This window comes from Stigmatopora nigra, chromosome 8, assembly GCF_051989575.1.
Source record: "Stigmatopora nigra isolate UIUO_SnigA chromosome 8, RoL_Snig_1.1, whole genome shotgun sequence".
NCBI lineage: Eukaryota > Metazoa > Chordata > Actinopteri > Syngnathiformes > Syngnathidae > Stigmatopora > Stigmatopora nigra.
In genome coordinates this window covers 4,524,926-4,541,651 of record NC_135515.1, presented here as the reverse complement: position 1 = coordinate 4,541,651, position 16,726 = coordinate 4,524,926, and the positions used below count along the sequence as shown (strand labels likewise).

Here is a 16,726-nt window from a genome sequence, read left to right as displayed (position 1 = left end):
GTTACCTTTTAATAAGGCTTCCATCTTTATCATCGCCCTTACTTGATTTGTCAGGAGATATACATCCATTATATACTTATTCATATACAGAGGGGCTGTGCAACAAAATGCATCCATTTTCAACTTTTTAATGCAATAATATATATTTAAAAAAACATCATTCACAGTCAAGTTAAATCATTCAGTTTGAGTTTCTGATGCCACAAATACATACTATAATAGTTTATAGGAACTTCCCCCGTTGGCCCCTTCTATGTGCGTCACTTCCGACTTAAGTGCCTGCGGGGCTCCTGTGCTGCCTGCCTGGTTGGGAGGGGACAGTTACGGAGCAGACGGCTTTCGCGTATAGGAGCCGTAGACCCACTCACCTCACCTCACTAAAGCAGCAGAGACTCGCTTTAATATGTACACGAGTTGAACATTATCGATAACTGTTTGTTTCCTCTCTTTTACCCATCGAATAGCGGCCCCGAGGACTTCGTTCTCTCTCACACTGGCCCGCTTCGGTGACAAACCGAGCACGCCGCTGCTGTTATTGTGAGAAAGAAAACAAGCTAGTCGGCTAAGCTTGTGTGATCATTGACAGAGTTCAATACACACAAGCGGTGAGTGATAAACGGCGGAGGGAGCCTTGTGCGGCCCTACTTGTGGAAGGAGTGGGACGATTTCACAGCCGAGGTACGTATAGAAGGCTGGGGGAGAAACAAGCCGGCGTGGTAGTCGTAAGAAATCAGAAGATGAGGAAAGTGCATAGCTGGCGTGCTAGCTTTACTGTTAGCTCAGAGGCTGTCGTGGTTAGCTGCCTTGTTTGTTTCTAAATGTCAATTTCGCAGTCCGCCGGAGGTGCGAGGTGAAGGGCCAGGCTTGGTATGAAGTGCACAAACTAGGTGAAGCGTGGGAAACAATTTTATGCCTTTGTGAAACCCGTGTGGCACCTTTCTCTGACTTAGACTAGCTTCGCAGTTTAGCGTCCACGCTAAACGATGAGGACGTGTTATTGGACTGTTATGCCGCATGTCGTACACAAGTTTAGGAAAGGACAATGTACCCATGTCGCTGTACACACAGTTCTAAACTATATTTTCTCTCGCTGCCTTTAGCGAAGTCATTTCTTTTTTTTTGTATTACGATGGTCGTTCAAGTTTTGTTTGCATCCCATATGGTTAATAGTATTGCACCTATTTGCCCACACTAAAGTTGGACGATCGGCGTTTAAGGTAACATCTCCCAAAATGACAGTACTCAAACTCAGTTTAAAATTGACTAACTTTGTATTACCTGTCAATAAAATGACAGAAAAACCAAGCTCTTCCAGGCACTAATATGTATAACTTTGGTGTATGTGGTATCAGTGGTGTGTTCTTTCCCATCATGTTGTCATAAATGTCAGATGGTTAGATAGGAAGGAGATAACGTGCACATTTCAGCACTTTTCTGTGTTGTGGGTTAGTGCTGAAACACATGTGAAAGTTCCTAGTTGTGGCACAGAGGTTGTTGAGTCCTCACCTGCATTCCACGGAAACACTGTCCTTTATAATGTGGAATCAGATCTGCCCCATGAGTTCACGTATGCCCTCCTTGACTGAACTTTGACTCTTTTTAGCAAGCCGACCTGTAGAATGAACCGCTCACATTTAATGCAGACTACTTTTGTTTCATGTTGTTCATCCCTCAAGCCTAATAATATCTTTTACTAGCACATTGAATTTTTGTGTAATAGTTTTGTGTCTTTTTCATGTTGCCCTTCTCTTCCCGCTCATAGCTATATTACTACAAACGGAAAAAGACGTAGTCATCGGGATAGTGATGTCACTAATAGCCGTTCACCTGCTCCTTTTTGAAACTCTTTTCACGGGTCCGGGCAGTGAAATGACAGCCGCCATGTTTCCTAACAGTGCTTGTCAAGCCCATATTCGGGGTGTTTGGTCAGCACACATTGTCGACGTCAGTCTGTGAGTGGGAACCCAAGTGCGCCAACTAGGAAAAGATCTCGGTAATGCAAGTGGCCTCTGTCCCCCAACCATTGTTTCGTTTTATTTATTTAGTCTTAACAATTGTGGTAGGGGAAAAAAATCCCCAGTCTATACTACCCCTATGCAGTCATTTGTTCCAATAAACTTTGAATTCAAGGTTTGAACCTGGCTTGAACCTAGTTTATTCTGTTTAAAAAGGAGCGTCAATGTTTTTGGGGGCATGATGCGGATGTATACTACAGTCGGCAGGTATGTCAGTGACTTCTTCTTTACCCTGTGGTCTTTTTCTCTCCCCAGGCCTTTGGGACATGTGTGGTATCTGAATCACTGTCACTCTCTCGAGCAGTTAGTTTGAATAGTTTGCACCAGCGACCTGCCACCCCCTCCCAACCCCACAGTTTTCTGCCCCAGCATGAATGAAGTCAGCGTTGTGAGAGAGGGATGGCTCCACAAGAGAGGTACTGTGTCTCTAATGCTATTGTGTCTTCCCAAATCTTTCTGAATTTATGTCAGGCTTGCTTAGAAACTATGTGGGCCTCTCACTGATGGGCAATACATTAATCAGTGGCATTAATAATTGATTGTAGTGTACAATTGTGTTAATACTAAATCCAGGAACATGTTTAAACAGCCAAACATTAACTCTGTCCTTAGGTGAATACATTAAAACTTGGAGGCCGCGTTATTTCATCTTAAAGAGTGACGGCTCCTTCATCGGATACAAAGAGAAGCCTGAAGTGTCCAGTGATCACAGCCTGCCACCTCTCAACAACTTTTCTGTCGCAGGTCCGTTCAGTATCTCAATGTTGTTCATGTGGTGTCGAGAGTATCTTTCCATGTTTTGGTGCCCCCTTCATCCAGTCTTCTTATCGCATGGCTCTGTGCTTTGTAGAATGTCAGCTAATGAAGACAGAAAGGCCCAGGCCCAACACGTTTGTTATCCGTTGCCTCCAGTGGACCTCAGTCATTGAACGCACCTTCCATGTTGACAGCAACGAGGAGCGGTATGTTTCGAAAAACAACTGTTGGGTCAATTAGATTGGTTATTAATTACCTTGCAATTTCCCAAAAGGTCTCGGTTTTTACACCCTTATTAACTTTACAAGTAATATTTTTATATATAAAATAACCTTGAGTCCCCGAAGGAAAAAAAAAATGGTCTATGATTCTATTAATGGTAACACACACGTATTATGATATTTATGTAGTCTAAAGTCCTGTAAAAGGTATTTACTTCAGAGTCGAGTCCTCTGTAAACTAATGGTGATGTTTGTGTTTAAACCTTGATCCTATCTTGATTTTAACGTTGACAACGTTATCTTGAGCAAGTGTCAAGTTTCAACAGTGGAGTAAAATGGTGGGTCTGAATGACCTATTGTTCTTTCAAGACTAGGTAATCCATTTTAGATTGCGATAATTACATTTGTGCTCAAAATAGATGTTTTTTTGGCCAAATTAGAACCAATTACAATTGAGCAAGTATTATTATTTAGCCTTACAAGGCCAGATGGAGATTTTTACTTATAATGAATCAATTGAAATGTACTCCACAATGAGTTTCCTAATCATAAAGGATTTGATTGATCTGATCACAAAGAGACTTTTGTTCCAGGGAAGAATGGATGCGATCCATCCAGGCAGTGGCAAACAGCTTGAAGAGTCAGCAGCAAGACGAGGAGCCCATGGAGATCAAATTTGGCTCGCCGAGCGACAGCACCGGAGCAGAGGAGATGGAAATCGCTGTGTCCAAATCTCGCTCAAAAGTGGTCAGCTTACATTTTATTAAGCAACTGTTATCATGCCCCTTAATTCAAACAGGGAATTTAAGTATGTGAGCTAATGTGTTTTGGTCATTGTGGATCGCCTCAGCAGACCATGAGTGATTTCGACTACCTGAAGCTACTTGGCAAAGGCACTTTTGGCAAAGTGATCCTGGTGAAGGAAAAGGCTACGGGCATGTACTACGCCATGAAAATACTCCGCAAAGAAGTCATCATTGCTAAAGTTAGTGATTGTCACTTTACAAGGTCTTCTTAAATAATTTTACCAGAAAATCATCTATGCCTTTACCAAGAGTAACCTAGTTATGTAATTTTGATTTATAGGCTGTCAGTTCCGGGTATTTTTCTCCAAGCTGACAGTAGTAACATGTAAAATATGTGCCCGTTTTTTTTTAGGACGAGGTAGCGCATACAGTGACGGAGAGCAGAGTCCTCCAAAATACGCGGCATCCTTTTCTCACAGTAAGTAAAAAGCCCTTATTTTCTCAAATCTAGCAGTCAGTCATTTGTAATCCAAATAAGGCATTAATGTCAGTATCTTCTTTTTCCATAACACAGACACTAAAGTATGCTTTTCAAACAAATGACCGCCTATGCTTTGTGATGGAGTATGCAAATGGGGGAGAAGTAAGTAATTATCTCCATCACCACACTTCATGTTGATTAAAAATACCCATTTGTGTACAGCGACAACAAAACATAATGCAAAATAATTAGATTTTAAACATTACATCATTGTTTTTGTTCCCTTCCAGCTTTTCTTTCACTTATCCCGTGACCGAGTGTTCACAGAAGACAGGGCCCGATTCTACGGTGCAGAAATAGTATCGGCACTGGAGTATCTACACTCATGCAATGTTGTTTACAGGGATTTAAAGGTACAAAAGCTCAGCAGTATTAATGGAATAGGTCAAAATATTGCCAATTTTTTTATTATTACTTTTTTTGCACTTTGGCTGCTTTAAATTTGTTGTACTTGGTGTACCCTGTAGATTGAATGGTATAAATCCACACATTGAGATCATAAAATTGTTACATTCCATTCATTTTTAATTGCACTTATTTCTTTATTCAGCTGGAAAATCTAATGTTGGACAAGGATGGCCATATAAAGATAACAGACTTTGGCTTGTGTAAAGAAGGTATCACAGATGGTGCTACCATGAAAACCTTCTGTGGGACTCCTGAGTATTTAGCACCTGAGGTAAAGAACACGCAAATCTTTTTATTACATTTTTTCTATAACATCAAAGTAGTGTTTAAATTGTTACAGTGCATGTCAAACTTAGACAAGTTTGGCTGTGTGGCACTGAACCTTTACCTCTGACAGGTACTAGAGGATAACGACTATGGCCGTGCTGTGGATTGGTGGGGCCTGGGAGTGGTCATGTACGAGATGATGTGTGGCCGTTTGCCCTTTTACAACCAAGACCACGAGCGACTCTTTGAGCTCATCCTTTTGGAGGAAATCCGCTTCCCCAAGAACTTGGCTCCCGAAGCCAAAGCGCTGCTGGCCGGCCTGCTGAAGAAGGATCCGAAGCAAAGGTTTGTTCTGACTTATACGCTAAGCCACAAACTTGCATTCCTTATAGAATCATTTATAATGTGCACTTTTTTTTTTTTTTGATCCAAATGGATGTTATCATTTAGTGTTCTTATTTTACATTGTGACTTGGGTTGGAGTTGTGCAACAAAAACAAGATGTAAAATATTACTTTTTAATTCAATCACTGTAATGCCCCACATAATGGGCTTGGAGACACAAGCAACAATACAACTTGTCAATTGAACTTAGTTTTACAAGCCATTACCTATCATTTTGCCTTCAGCTAGTAGTTACACAGTAAACCGCATTTAAACTGTGTTCCTTGATTCATTTTGACCACGATTCATTTAGTTTGGGGCTTATTTTTTTTGCCAGAAACAAGCATGTCATCGATTATCGTATTAGATGCGTTTCAACGTCTTTCATTAAAAAAAAACAGTGTCTGGGAGTGCTGCCTGGAGGGGAGGGAATTAGGAACAAATGTGTTTCAAATTGGCCATGACAAGGGAACAAACACATTCTAGGTGCAGTGTTTACTCAAGATGAAAGAGGAGTCTTTTTATGTGTTTGTTTTCAGGCTCGGAGGCGGACCTGACGATGCCAAAGAAGTGATGACCCACAAGTTCTTCACCTCCATTAACTGGCAGGATGTCCTAGAAAAAAAGGTGGCACACTAAGAGAGGAATGGCGCCAATTTTCCATTTGTATGTAGTTGCGTTGATCTTAAAGTCAACAATACTTTGCTTTTTCTACTTCTGTCCAGCTCGTCCCACCATTTAAGCCCCAGGTTACTTCAGAGACCGACACGAGATACTTCGATGATGAGTTCACAGCACAAACTATTACTATAACCCCACCAGATAAGTGTAAGACAAAATTCTAATTTTGGATAGATAGAAAAACATAATGAAAACATGGCTCCTCTAATTTAACAATTGTTGCTTTTTTCCCCCCTCATTCAGATGACAGTTTAGACGCAGAAGACTCAGATCAGCGTACACACTTTCCTCAATTCTCCTACTCTGCCAGCATACGGGAATAGTGGCTCAGACTTTTGACCAAGCAGGCAGGCTAACACACAACCCTAATCTCACGTACGCACTTGCACTGCTGAGGACAAATCAAATGACACACACACACACACAAAGAAAAAAAACAGGCACAAGACACATTTTCATCCACTCTTTCACCTCCTTTCCCTTATTCACCAAGCAGACACACACACACAAACACTTAGACCAGCAGAATATAATGTACACAATGAACACGCAGGCTGTGAGTCTTCAAGTTTGCGAGTGATGGACCTCAGTGGGGTTTTATGTGGACAGACAGGGCAGCTTAGTACATCCTCTCAGGGGGGCTGCCGCTGCTTCACACTGGTGGGCACAGTTTTAAAACCAGGTCATGCCAGCAAGTACCAGCTCGTTACCAGCCGTAGACACACAACCGTGACGCGTAGACTTCATCCTATATAAAAAAAAAAAATACTTTGCGGATACAATTTTTAAAATCAAAATTTAGACGTCTTGATGAGATATCGGGTGATAATTGACCAATTTAGCTTCATCGATTGTTACGGTTTTAAATATAAAGCCATATTTCAGCTTTCTTTATTTTTTTTCTTTTTTCCTTTTTTTTTTTTAAATAAGTGCTCTTTCTGGAACTTGCTGTTACAAATCAATTGTATGTGCGCGTGCCTGTAATAGAGAGAGTGGGGTTGCCGTTTCTGTGTACGCACTGCGTACACGTTGGCATCCGAATGAATGTGCGACAGAATTTTCGAACAATTTTGTTTTGCAACCATCCATTTTTGTTTGTTTTTCATGGATGCTGGAACATGGGCAAGCATGAACACTACACAGCGATTACCTAAAGGGAACAAGTGTGTTATTTATAAACAAATTTTTAAAAAAAATGTATAGAGCGATTCAGCGCTAAATTTGCTCTTTGGCTTTCTTGTGCATGGCTTTTTAAATCTTTTGCTTAAAGCAAATGTGAAACACTTGTAGGTTCGGTATAGCTGCATTTCACAAACTCAACACATGAACTAGAAAAGTTTAAGGCCACTTGTCCGACGTTTTAGAGAGACAACTTAACCTCAGCCATTTGCCACCATCAGTCCATTCATCTTCACTGCCAGATTTCATTCAGTTTAGCCACCCACCTTTCAGTTTGTCATTTTATATTTCATTTGTTTGACAATGATTCTTTTGAACCTCCCCCTTTTTTTAAGTGCAAAAAGTGTTAAGTCTTTATAATATGGCCAAAAGACAACTATTGACTGACAGGTGGATGTTGAACACTTCAAATGATTCCGCATTGGATGTTAATCTTGTGTTTTCTCGGGAATTGTCTCCCAAGCACTTAAACCTCATAGCGCCACGGAAAAGTATTTGTCACTTTTTTTGGTTTTGCATAGTTTCACTACTTAAACTTATGAATTTGTTAAGCATCATCAAATCCAAATTTATACAAGGGCAAAATATTGATCCGTTAAATATGCCAATTTAAATTAATTTCTTAAGTACAATGACCCCTATCTCTGAAAGGGTTCAAACAAATTCTAAGATAACCTAGTAGGCTAGAATAACCCAAGAGAGATGTGCAAGACTAACTATTTTTAGTTATTGCTGTGAAGGCTGGCCTAACCAGCAATTACATTTAAGGAACATCTACTATTTACCACTAAATTAGGGTATCAGTTGAGGTGAAAATACATAGAAAAGGGTTAAATACTTTTTCATGGCACTGTAAACATGCCTGAAGCACCCAGCTTCAAAACAATGAAACACACACACACACACGAGCATCTCGAGCAAACTTAAGCCAAACACAGGGACAAACACATCAATAACCCCTTTTAAACGTGGCATCTTTATGCCCTTCTCCTATGTCTGTGTGCTTTATAAACATCACCAGCATGCAACGGAGAAGGTGAGCAAGGAAAGGGTTTTTCTCCCCTTTGGATGTAGTATCAGAGCCATGACAGGAAGTGCATGTGTGCTTTCCTTGTGTAAGAACATTCTGAAGTTGTGGTAAAAGCAATTACTGCTGTCTGCAACTTGTTTTTTTTTAAATCATACCAAACACTGGCGCTTTTGCGAGCAATATTCTGCTTCGCTTGGTTTTGTGTAAAAGGTAAATGCAGATAAATGTATCTTCTGTTTGGGTTCTAATAAAAGCAATGTAGAGGTGTTCCTTTTAAAATAGTTTCATTTTGGCAGATGTATAGATTGTCTAGTCAAATCAAGTTCTGGACAGATTTTTATGAAATCGTGCTTGTATTTTATTATTGCTGGAGAAAATGCTGGCTCAAATTTGAATTGCGCTTAAAGAAAATCAAGTTCTTTCATTTTTCTCTTTTTTTTTTTGTCATTCTTTGTGTCCCCCTTTTTCGTCCATATATTTCAAAAGAGAAATTGGAAACAAATTTGTTTAGGGATACATTTTATCAAATATATATATTAAAATATTTCAAACTGCTTTCATTTTTTTATTATTGTATGTTCTTTTTCCACCACCACCACCACTCGATCCTAAACCAAATGAATCACTGGTCATCCTCATGACGTGTTCATTGACTTTCAACCTATGAGTGAATGTGATTGTGTGATATGTTAAAGTGAGTGAAAAAAGTAACTTTTTTCCTATGAATGAGAACGTAGTCCAGGGGTGAGAAACCTCTCACTTGTGCATGAAGTGGCATGAAAAGGTCTTAGCACCTCTGCACAATATTTTAATGTGCAAAATTGGGCAGACAAAGGATGAAATGATTTCCCCAAATAAGTAAAATTTCCATATCTTATTCTAACAGTCAGGTGACTTCTTCTTAGCAGTTACCTTGACCTCTAAAGTTAAAAATGCAGACAAGAAAGCAAAGTAATTTGCAAATGTTATTAAAAGATTCAATATTTTCATCCCCCACTTGCTGGATTATTCCCATTAAAAAAAATCAGATTTGATGAGCGGTGTTGACACTTTTGCATGCCATTTTATACAGCCTGCAGGATAATAAATCCTGTCGATAGTACAAATCTTTTGTCAAAACACCCCAAATCATTGAATTCTGCAGTTATGTACTGGACAGTATTGCAAAATGTTCTTGTTTTCTAGCTGAGTGTAGGCCGCAAAAAAATGAACATGTGCTTGGAAAGTGTTTCCCTGCCCTTTCTGTGATCCAATTGCTTTGAGTCTCCAGTCAACAACTGCAGCACCTCACCATCGCAGCCTAAAGCTTTGTGTCCTGCTTTCGAGTGGGTCACCAGCTGAAAATCAGAACCACTGCACTGATTGACTCCACTGCAGATTTGCCTTTGTTTGCTGCCATTTGGGCTGAAATTATTTTTTGATGTGTTCTTTATTCGGGGTGTGGGTGGGGGCTTGGGTTGTGAAGCCATACACTAAACCTCGCTGCTGATCACGCCATTAAGGCAAATGCTTCATGGCTGAACATGCAAGTGGACCTTCTGTAGGGAACACGATGGCACGACAAGTGCCTCCTCATTGTTGTGTATATACCCCCCCCCCCCCCAAACCCCCCCAAAAAGATCTGGGAGGTGTGCAGATTTTGTAGAATTTGATTTGCAGCTTTATCTAGCTTCTCTGTGTATTTGAATGTGATCCTCAGTCACGAATGTGGCACCTGATGCTGGTGTAATAAGAATTATTTTGGGGTTTCTTCCATTTTGCTTCCTGCAGTTAGTTCAGGCTCAAAGAGCAACTAAAAAAAAGCAATCTTTTTAATGGCTGGACATTGTCCTGTTGGACAGCGCTGGTCTGCTATTTGCAAGACAATGTAACGGGTGTACCCTGCTACAGCACAGTAGCTTATGACATTTTCAATATGTGCCAGTAAACATTTTACTGAATCAATTTGTGTGTAACTTGTTTTAATTACATTTTTACACCATTTAAGGGAACACATTGACAGTCAGGTCATAATTCCTTGAATTCATTTTACTAATCACAATATTTACAGCTACAGCGTTGAACATAACTCATATATTTCAATATTTGAAGCATTCAAATATAGCTACAGATACATATATAATGAAAAATATAATAGGCCTTTTCAATAATTCTTAAAGATCTCCCATAATCATGAGACATAACAGATTGTTATTAAATGATTAATGTTAATTATTTATATTTATATCTATATACTTTAATCATTTTTTAAAATATATTTTTAATCTTTTAATTACTTTAAATTAAATGTTAATGCGTCAGCAGGAAGTCGTCATCTCAGCAATCAGTCGTGGCCTGCCCACCTGAGGTGTTTTCTTCATAATTGGCAGCAGTTGAAGCGGGTCATGTCGCAGTGCCTTTCTTTCCTCATCCTCCGACGCCTGCCTTGCTTAAGTAGCTGCAGTGGCCCGGCAGGTAACTCTGTCTCCGGCTGTGAACATGGCTATTACCGGGTTCCGTGACACCAAGCCTCTGCTGGACTTACACAAGGTGTTTGTGATTATTATTTAATGCAATCTATTATTATCTATAATTGTAAAATCGGAATAAATATCTTGGTTTTAGACTAGTTTTTGATCATGTTAAACCGATGATCCAGGAGTGGTGAACAAGTTATATACCGATCAAAACATTTTAAACTGTGTGATTCAATGGGCCACGCCCACGGAGATGATTGGCAGTCCCTTAGAAGCAGCATGAAAAAAAAGCCATTTCAGTACTTGACGTAGGCAAGAGTGCATCTAACTTCCTTAAAATGTTTATTCCCTCAGGCGGACGATAGGCAAACCCTCATAAAAACTTTGCAGATTGCTTGTGGAACCACCGATTGCTGGCAGCCACGGGAAGAGTCCGAGTACGGGCTGGTGCCTGAGCTCGAACCCGGATGGATACCCATCCTGCCTTCCCTCTATACAGTATTTAAGCCTTATTTTGTCTGCAAAGTTAGCTGTGAGGTCTTTTGAATTTTCCAAAATGATTTTCCAATTGAAATTATAATGCATTTCATAAATCAATCAATCACCTAAACCTTCCAGGCAATTTTGCCATCATGAAGTCATTAACTTAAATTACTGACCATTGTAGATGTACTTCATCTCATTGTAATAAGTGCAAAAGAGTTTTATTATTGTGGCTTCTTTTAATTGTGCACTTGCATAGTGAGAGCCACATTTTTATACAGATTCTACTTGTAGGACAGGATATTGTCAGCCAAAATCATCAACGGCATTCTCGGGGACAAAAGATGGACGTACTCGTCCGGCACCATCATTCCTTCTGAAGGTGTTGAAACCAAAATGAAGGTCATCAGTTGTTGAAAAAGTGCTTGTTCCGTTTGTGCTTCCTCTGCGTGTCCTCCTTTTGATCCGAGTGTAACAGATGGATGTCTGGAGGAGCCTTTGCTTCTTCACGATCACAGCCTGCAGGGCCTCCTTAGCCTCCAGGCGCTGGTGCCCAACCTGCTGCGCCATGAAGTGGAGCTTGCCATGGAGAAGCTGGGCCTCATATGGGACCGCACATTTGCCTGGGATATGTTCTTGGACATGATGGTGAGGCTATATTTTCACCATTTAAAGCAATTCCTGTTCTTTTTTTATGACAAATGTGACTTGTGACAATAACCCATGGATCAGAACTTTCATTACTCTAAACACAGTTATGTCATGTTGAAATCAGCCCATTTTAAGTACTATAAAGCTGGGCTCATTTTTTCTGCATGTATAAATTTCTTGAAGTGTGTTCTAAGAGATTTACTTTGTGTGCAGAGAAGTCAAACATGGCAAACTGTATCCAACACAGAGCTGACAAGACACTTCAGTGACTCCACTCGAGCTGTCTTGGTCGACTGGCTCATTCAAGTGCATGTGAGTAAATGCTGCCTTCAATGCAACAATGTCACACCTTCTTTCGTACATTATTTAACAAGTTAATGTAAAACTAATTCATTCATCCCTTGGAGGATAAACTCATTAGTTGGGATGTTATAGAACTGCACAAACACATTCAGTTTAGGTTAAGAAAAATCTAATACTCTTGAAGTACCTTTTTATACTTGTAACTAGGATTAAAAGGTAGCAGATGATAATACTGGTCTTAATTTGATCAAATGAAATGGGATTAAATCATTTGTACTTTTTCCTATCAGGAGATGTTGCACTTCCAGGAGGAGACACTCTATCTGGCCATTCACCTCCTCAATCGTTCCCTCCGTCTGGTCAAAGTGACCACGGCCAATTTGCAGCTCCTCGGTATAGTCTGTCTCTTCTTGGCGGCTAAGAAAGAAGAGTGTCTCCTCCCGGAAGTGTCTGGACTTTGCTATCTAATGGATCATGCCTACACTAAGCATCAACTGCTCCGCATGGAAAGAAAAGTCCTAACCGGCCTGAAGTTTAAGTTGTCCTACTGTCCCCCTTTGCATTTTCTACTGCTGCTTGCCTCCATTGCCCGCTGCAGTGCACAGGTGACTGCTAGTTTCTTCCCTCTTTTTAATTAACTCGGCTAAAGCCAAATTATCAGGTTGGGGATTTTTTTTTGAGTGAGGATGGTTCAAATCTTGATTTACTTATTCTTTTTATTTTGTTAAAGTTTTTCCTTTATCATTCATTAAGCAATCATCTTAAAGCTTGATATATTGTAGCATTGGTCAGTCAGTCCTTGGACACATTTTTTTTTGTATGTTTTAGATGAATTTAAGTGGAATTTTAGTTAGCTGTTAACCAGTAGAGAGCAGCCTTCTCAAGTTTTTGACTTTGCAGTAGCTGGGAGAGTGCCTGCAGGGACAAGTTAGCCAGCTGAGGCCAGTTTTCAGCATGTACTGGCACATAGATGCTTTTATTTTGAGTATCTTTTAGTCTTCTAGCTCTAGCTGTTTATCCCACAGTTAATTTCTGTGTGGATTTTTCTTCAGTTGAAGTATATGAACATGAAAACCTTTTTAAAAAGGTAATCAAATCATAGCTCGCTGTGTCATCAGTGTTCTACACCACCAGATGGTGTGGATGGCTCGCTACCTGCTTGAGTTGTCACTCCTGGAGGGGCAGTGTGTGGTGTTTCTGCCTTTGCAATTGGCGGGAGCGGCCCTGTGTTTGGCCCGTCTTGTGTTGAAGGAACCCCCGACCCCCGAGGGTGAGGCTGCTTGGTGTCTAGTCTCTGGCCTCAACACTGGCAGGTATGCCGATGTGTTGTCTTTTGCTTCTTTTTGACATTGATTGTAAGCCCAGTGTGCTATGTTTGTAGTGAGACCGTCCTGCTGAGGATAATTCAAATTCTGGCTGGGGCTGCAGCCAGAGTTCACACCCAAGAAAGCTGTGCTACTTTTATCAAATTCTCCACCCCAGAAACAATGCATGTTAGCAGACACCCCGGTCTTAATAATGTCTCTACTTTTGACTGGCACTAGACTCTTAGTAGTAGGAGAAGAAGAATTGTGATTAATGTAATGGCAAACATTGTTTGTTCCTAGCCAAATGTTGCACTCTGTTTTATGGTCTTATTTTGCAGCTCATTTAGAAAAATATTTCAATTGTATTGTCTCTTTTGTATACTGAGGGGGGGTTGTCAAATGGTTTAACTTTTAATGTAAAAATAAAGTGCCTGCTGCAAACGATTGTACAACCTGTGACTTCGGATATCTTGCATCACCACAAGCTCTGATAGGGTTTACATGGAGTTCTGAAATTTAAATAATCTTCAGAGTAATGGCACTTTCTTTATTTTAATCAGAGTTTTCTTTCTAAGATAATACAAATCAATGAAAAGCAAACCAACAATTTTTTCAACCCCCTCCCAAAAAAATCTTAATACAAATAATTTAGAAAAGCACATTATTTTAATGTTTGTCGCCACAAAAAATATATATATATTTTGAGTAATTCCAATATATTTTTCAGAGAGTTTTAGCTGGAATGCACATCAAAATATCTTTTCCTTTAAATTGTTAGACTATTAATATTTTTGGCTGCTCTGAGAGCAGATTTCATGGCAGTTTCTATCCAGGCGTGAGGTCGGGCTGTGTGCTCTCCTGCAAAGTGCACCAGTCCCTCATTCAGGAAGAGTTCTTCAGCAAAAGGGCGCTGATATGGTGTGAAAAGGGCAAAAGCTCCCAGGCTGTAAGGGTCCGAGATCCACTTCTTGACCACTCCGCCAGTATATAGAGACCTGATATGCTCGCCGTGGATCTTAACCAAGTCCTCCAGGATCACCTCCATCAGCTCCTCATCGCTCACACCTTCAAAGAGGGTGGAGTCATCAGATGACGTGTATGATGCGAGGAGAGCCCCAGCATCTGTTCCTGCAAAACCATGGCTGGGGTAATAGATGAAGCGAGCCAGTTGATCTGTAATGCTCCTTCCTCCAAAGATACCCTCTTTCTCCCAAAAGCGTTCCTGAAAACTGAGGATGACTTTAGTTGAGCTGGTGTAGTGAACTGTGCGCAGGGCTTCCATTTTGTCCTTGGAAAGCGGCGGCTTGAAGTCAATGAAGAGCGCGGCCTTGGCCGAGGTAGTGACTAAAGCGTAGTCTGCCGTCAGGTGGTTTAAAGAACCTGGCGTACGCTGGTCCTTGTATGAGATTATCACTTTTTTGCCTCCTACTTGGTTGATGAGTTTGACTTTGGAGTTGAACAAGGTTGTAGCTTTTAACATCTTGTGGACAGTTGTTGGAAGGTGGTCAAAACCATCAGTTACTTCAGAATACCTGCAAAAGCATCCAGAATAAAAACAAATTGTGATGCCTTGCTAATTATCAAAAGTCAGGTTTTGGATATATGTAAAATATTGCAATTAGATATGAAATATTTTCTTACGTAGTCTGGTCATTGATGTCTGACTTAAGATACAAAGTCTCCACCATGGATGTGTATAAAAAGCTGTATTCATTTAGGATGTCTCCAATCATCCTAAATGCCCCCTGACTCAGATTATTCTCATTCACCAAGTAATCCTATTGACAAAAATGGAAAATAACAATGTAATCATAATAGGAAAAAGTTGCATTCAAAACTTTGTTTTAATTTCACAAGTAGTACAAATTCCTCACTTGGACTGAATAGGTGTTATACTTGTCCAACGTTGCTTTGCAGCCCATTGTCTTCAGATCTTGTTTTACCTGCGCAAAAATTTTGGTTAGCTTTTTTTAAATTTTTTTGGGTGTTATGCTTGTGCTTAGAGACCCTACAAACCTTCCACATTGCTTCATTGAAGAGTTTTGCAGCTGTCTTCCCCCTTTCACTTTCATTTAGTGTGTAGTTAAACACATCAGGGTTGTTCGCCACTGCAGCGAATTTATGAAGATCTCCTTGTATCAAATAATAGGTGTTCGGGTCACTTTGGTTGAAACGATTTAACGTAACATTGAATTTGGAGATAACAGCATGTAAAATCCTGTAGAAAAATACACCATGTTATAGTGATTAAAAAAAGAACACATCATATGAATATCTACCAAAAAAGCACTTTTTGTTCCTGATTTCAACAACAACATTTCCTCTATCCCCCTCCACTTTTTTTACCCTAATATTTTGGTGATCTTTGTTATTAAGTGTACAACAACAACAGAAAATTTGATCTTGTTGCAGAGCTGGGACTGCATATTTCCCCAAACCCAAATAGGTAATGTTGTGTAAGTAAATACACAATGTTCTATGTTTACGGCTTGTCTCAAAATAGTAAAAGCCCAGGTTTGAGAACTATAATGTCAATTGAAATTATAAATACCATAACATGCATGAGCATTACGAACAAGCACCAAGGAGAATCAAAAAGTGTAAAAAAAAAATCTCAGCACTCACTTATGAAAGCTGGGGATCCTCATGGCACCCAACTCTGCATACCAGCCTTCTTTGGGGTTCCTATAGGTCTCAACACGTCCTCCTATCCGGTCACTGGCTTCTATTATAGTGACCTTAAAGTGCATCGGGTCATTGTCAGTATTCTCCCAACATCTTTTGTCCAAAAAGGGCTTCCTCACTTTACCTCATGGCCGGCATCTTTCAAATACGTAGCAGCAGTGAGTCCTGCCATGCCCCCACCAATAATTGCAACATGTTTAGGATTCTTTGTGGCAGGGAGTCCTCTCTCCACAATATCTAGCAACTCGTCATAGTCTTTGTCTTGAAGGCAATCAAACAGGGGGTCTACAGTGTTCCCATTCACTACAAACACCGACACTCCCACCAGAACTAAAGGAACTGATGCAGAGAGAATGTCAATTTTAGTTGAAGGTAATGCCGTGAAAACTGCAATTAAAAAGACGTATTTATTATTTATAGTACTTACTAAATGTCCACAGTGAAATGTGAGTGATCATCTTGCAAAGGGAACACCGCCGTACAGTTGTTTTATTTTGGTCAGCGGAACGTGAAGCCTGTATTTAGAATCATATTTAGTTTCGGGGTAAATAACAAAAATAAATGACAATAAGTACATAAACCACTGTTAAATCACAAGCCAAACAATTCAGTT

The 16,726-nt window shown here is 40.1% G+C and overlaps 3 protein-coding genes across 5 annotated transcripts; 2 read left to right on the top strand and 1 right to left on the bottom strand.

The window, feature by feature from the left end:
• The first annotated feature begins 294 nt into the window (after positions 1 to 294).
• akt2 (v-akt murine thymoma viral oncogene homolog 2) lies at positions 295 to 10,172 on the top strand. Of its 2 annotated transcripts, none has more exons than XM_077723379.1 (14): positions 295 to 678; positions 2,271 to 2,431; positions 2,628 to 2,759; positions 2,866 to 2,977; positions 3,586 to 3,739; positions 3,846 to 3,977; positions 4,151 to 4,216; positions 4,313 to 4,381; positions 4,510 to 4,632; positions 4,830 to 4,958; positions 5,085 to 5,299; positions 5,878 to 5,965; positions 6,064 to 6,166; positions 6,263 to 10,172. In XM_077723379.1, exons 2-14 carry the CDS (start codon positions 2,386 to 2,388, stop codon positions 6,340 to 6,342), a joined length of 1,449 nt encoding a protein of 482 aa, XP_077579505.1. In that variant the 5' UTR covers positions 295 to 678; positions 2,271 to 2,385; the 3' UTR covers positions 6,343 to 10,172. The 2 variants fall into 2 exon arrangements, with proteins under 2 accessions (XP_077579505.1, XP_077579504.1); XM_077723378.1 differs by having other exon boundaries at positions 3,843 to 3,977.
• Positions 10,173 to 10,580: 408 nt separating this feature from the next.
• On the top strand, positions 10,581 to 13,880 carry ccnp (cyclin P). Of its 2 annotated transcripts, XM_077723381.1 has the most exons (8): positions 10,587 to 10,757; positions 11,039 to 11,182; positions 11,462 to 11,549; positions 11,646 to 11,815; positions 12,032 to 12,130; positions 12,412 to 12,726; positions 13,256 to 13,434; positions 13,503 to 13,880. In XM_077723381.1, the coding sequence occupies exons 1-8, from the start codon at positions 10,707 to 10,709 to the stop codon at positions 13,663 to 13,665; spliced, it is 1,209 nt and encodes a 402-aa protein (XP_077579507.1). In that variant the 5' UTR covers positions 10,587 to 10,706; the 3' UTR covers positions 13,666 to 13,880. The 2 variants fall into 2 exon arrangements, with proteins under 2 accessions (XP_077579508.1, XP_077579507.1); XM_077723382.1 differs by lacking the exon at positions 11,039 to 11,182 and having other exon boundaries at positions 10,581 to 10,757.
• Positions 13,881 to 14,194: 314 nt separating this feature from the next.
• LOC144200625 (L-amino-acid oxidase-like) lies at positions 14,195 to 16,571 on the bottom strand. Its single transcript, XM_077722872.1, has 7 exons — positions 16,541 to 16,571; positions 16,238 to 16,452; positions 16,054 to 16,166; positions 15,445 to 15,646; positions 15,303 to 15,371; positions 15,070 to 15,206; positions 14,195 to 14,960 (listed from the first exon to the last, which is right to left on the bottom strand). The coding sequence occupies exons 1-7, from the start codon at positions 16,569 to 16,571 to the stop codon at positions 14,195 to 14,197; spliced, it is 1,533 nt and encodes a 510-aa protein (XP_077578998.1).
• Positions 16,572 to 16,726: the final 155 nt, after the last annotated feature.

Coding starts and splice junctions, on each gene's coding strand:
- akt2 (XM_077723378.1), top strand. CDS start 2,386: ATGAATGAAGTCAGCGTTGTGAGAGAGGGATGGCTCCACAAGAGAG. Junction 2,760..2,865: donor CAACAACTTTTCTGTCGCAG/GTCCGTTCAGTA, acceptor TGTGCTTTGTAG/AATGTCAGCTAATGAAGACA. Junction 6,167..6,262: donor TATAACCCCACCAGATAAGT/GTAAGACAAAAT, acceptor CCCCTCATTCAG/ATGACAGTTTAGACGCAGAA.
- ccnp (XM_077723381.1), top strand. CDS start 10,707: ATGGCTATTACCGGGTTCCGTGACACCAAGCCTCTGCTGGACTTACAC. Junction 12,727..13,255: donor TTGCCCGCTGCAGTGCACAG/GTGACTGCTAGT, acceptor CTACACCACCAG/ATGGTGTGGATGGCTCGCTA. Junction 13,435..13,502: donor TCTGGCCTCAACACTGGCAG/GTATGCCGATGT, acceptor CTATGTTTGTAG/TGAGACCGTCCTGCTGAGGA.
- LOC144200625 (XM_077722872.1), bottom strand. CDS start 16,571: ATGATCACTCACATTTCACTGTGGACATTTA. Junction 15,647..16,053: donor AGGATCCCCAGCTTTCATAA/GTGAGTGCTGAG, acceptor ATTTTTCTACAG/GATTTTACATGCTGTTATCT. Junction 15,372..15,444: donor TCAATGAAGCAATGTGGAAG/GTTTGTAGGGTC, acceptor ATTTTTGCGCAG/GTAAAACAAGATCTGAAGAC.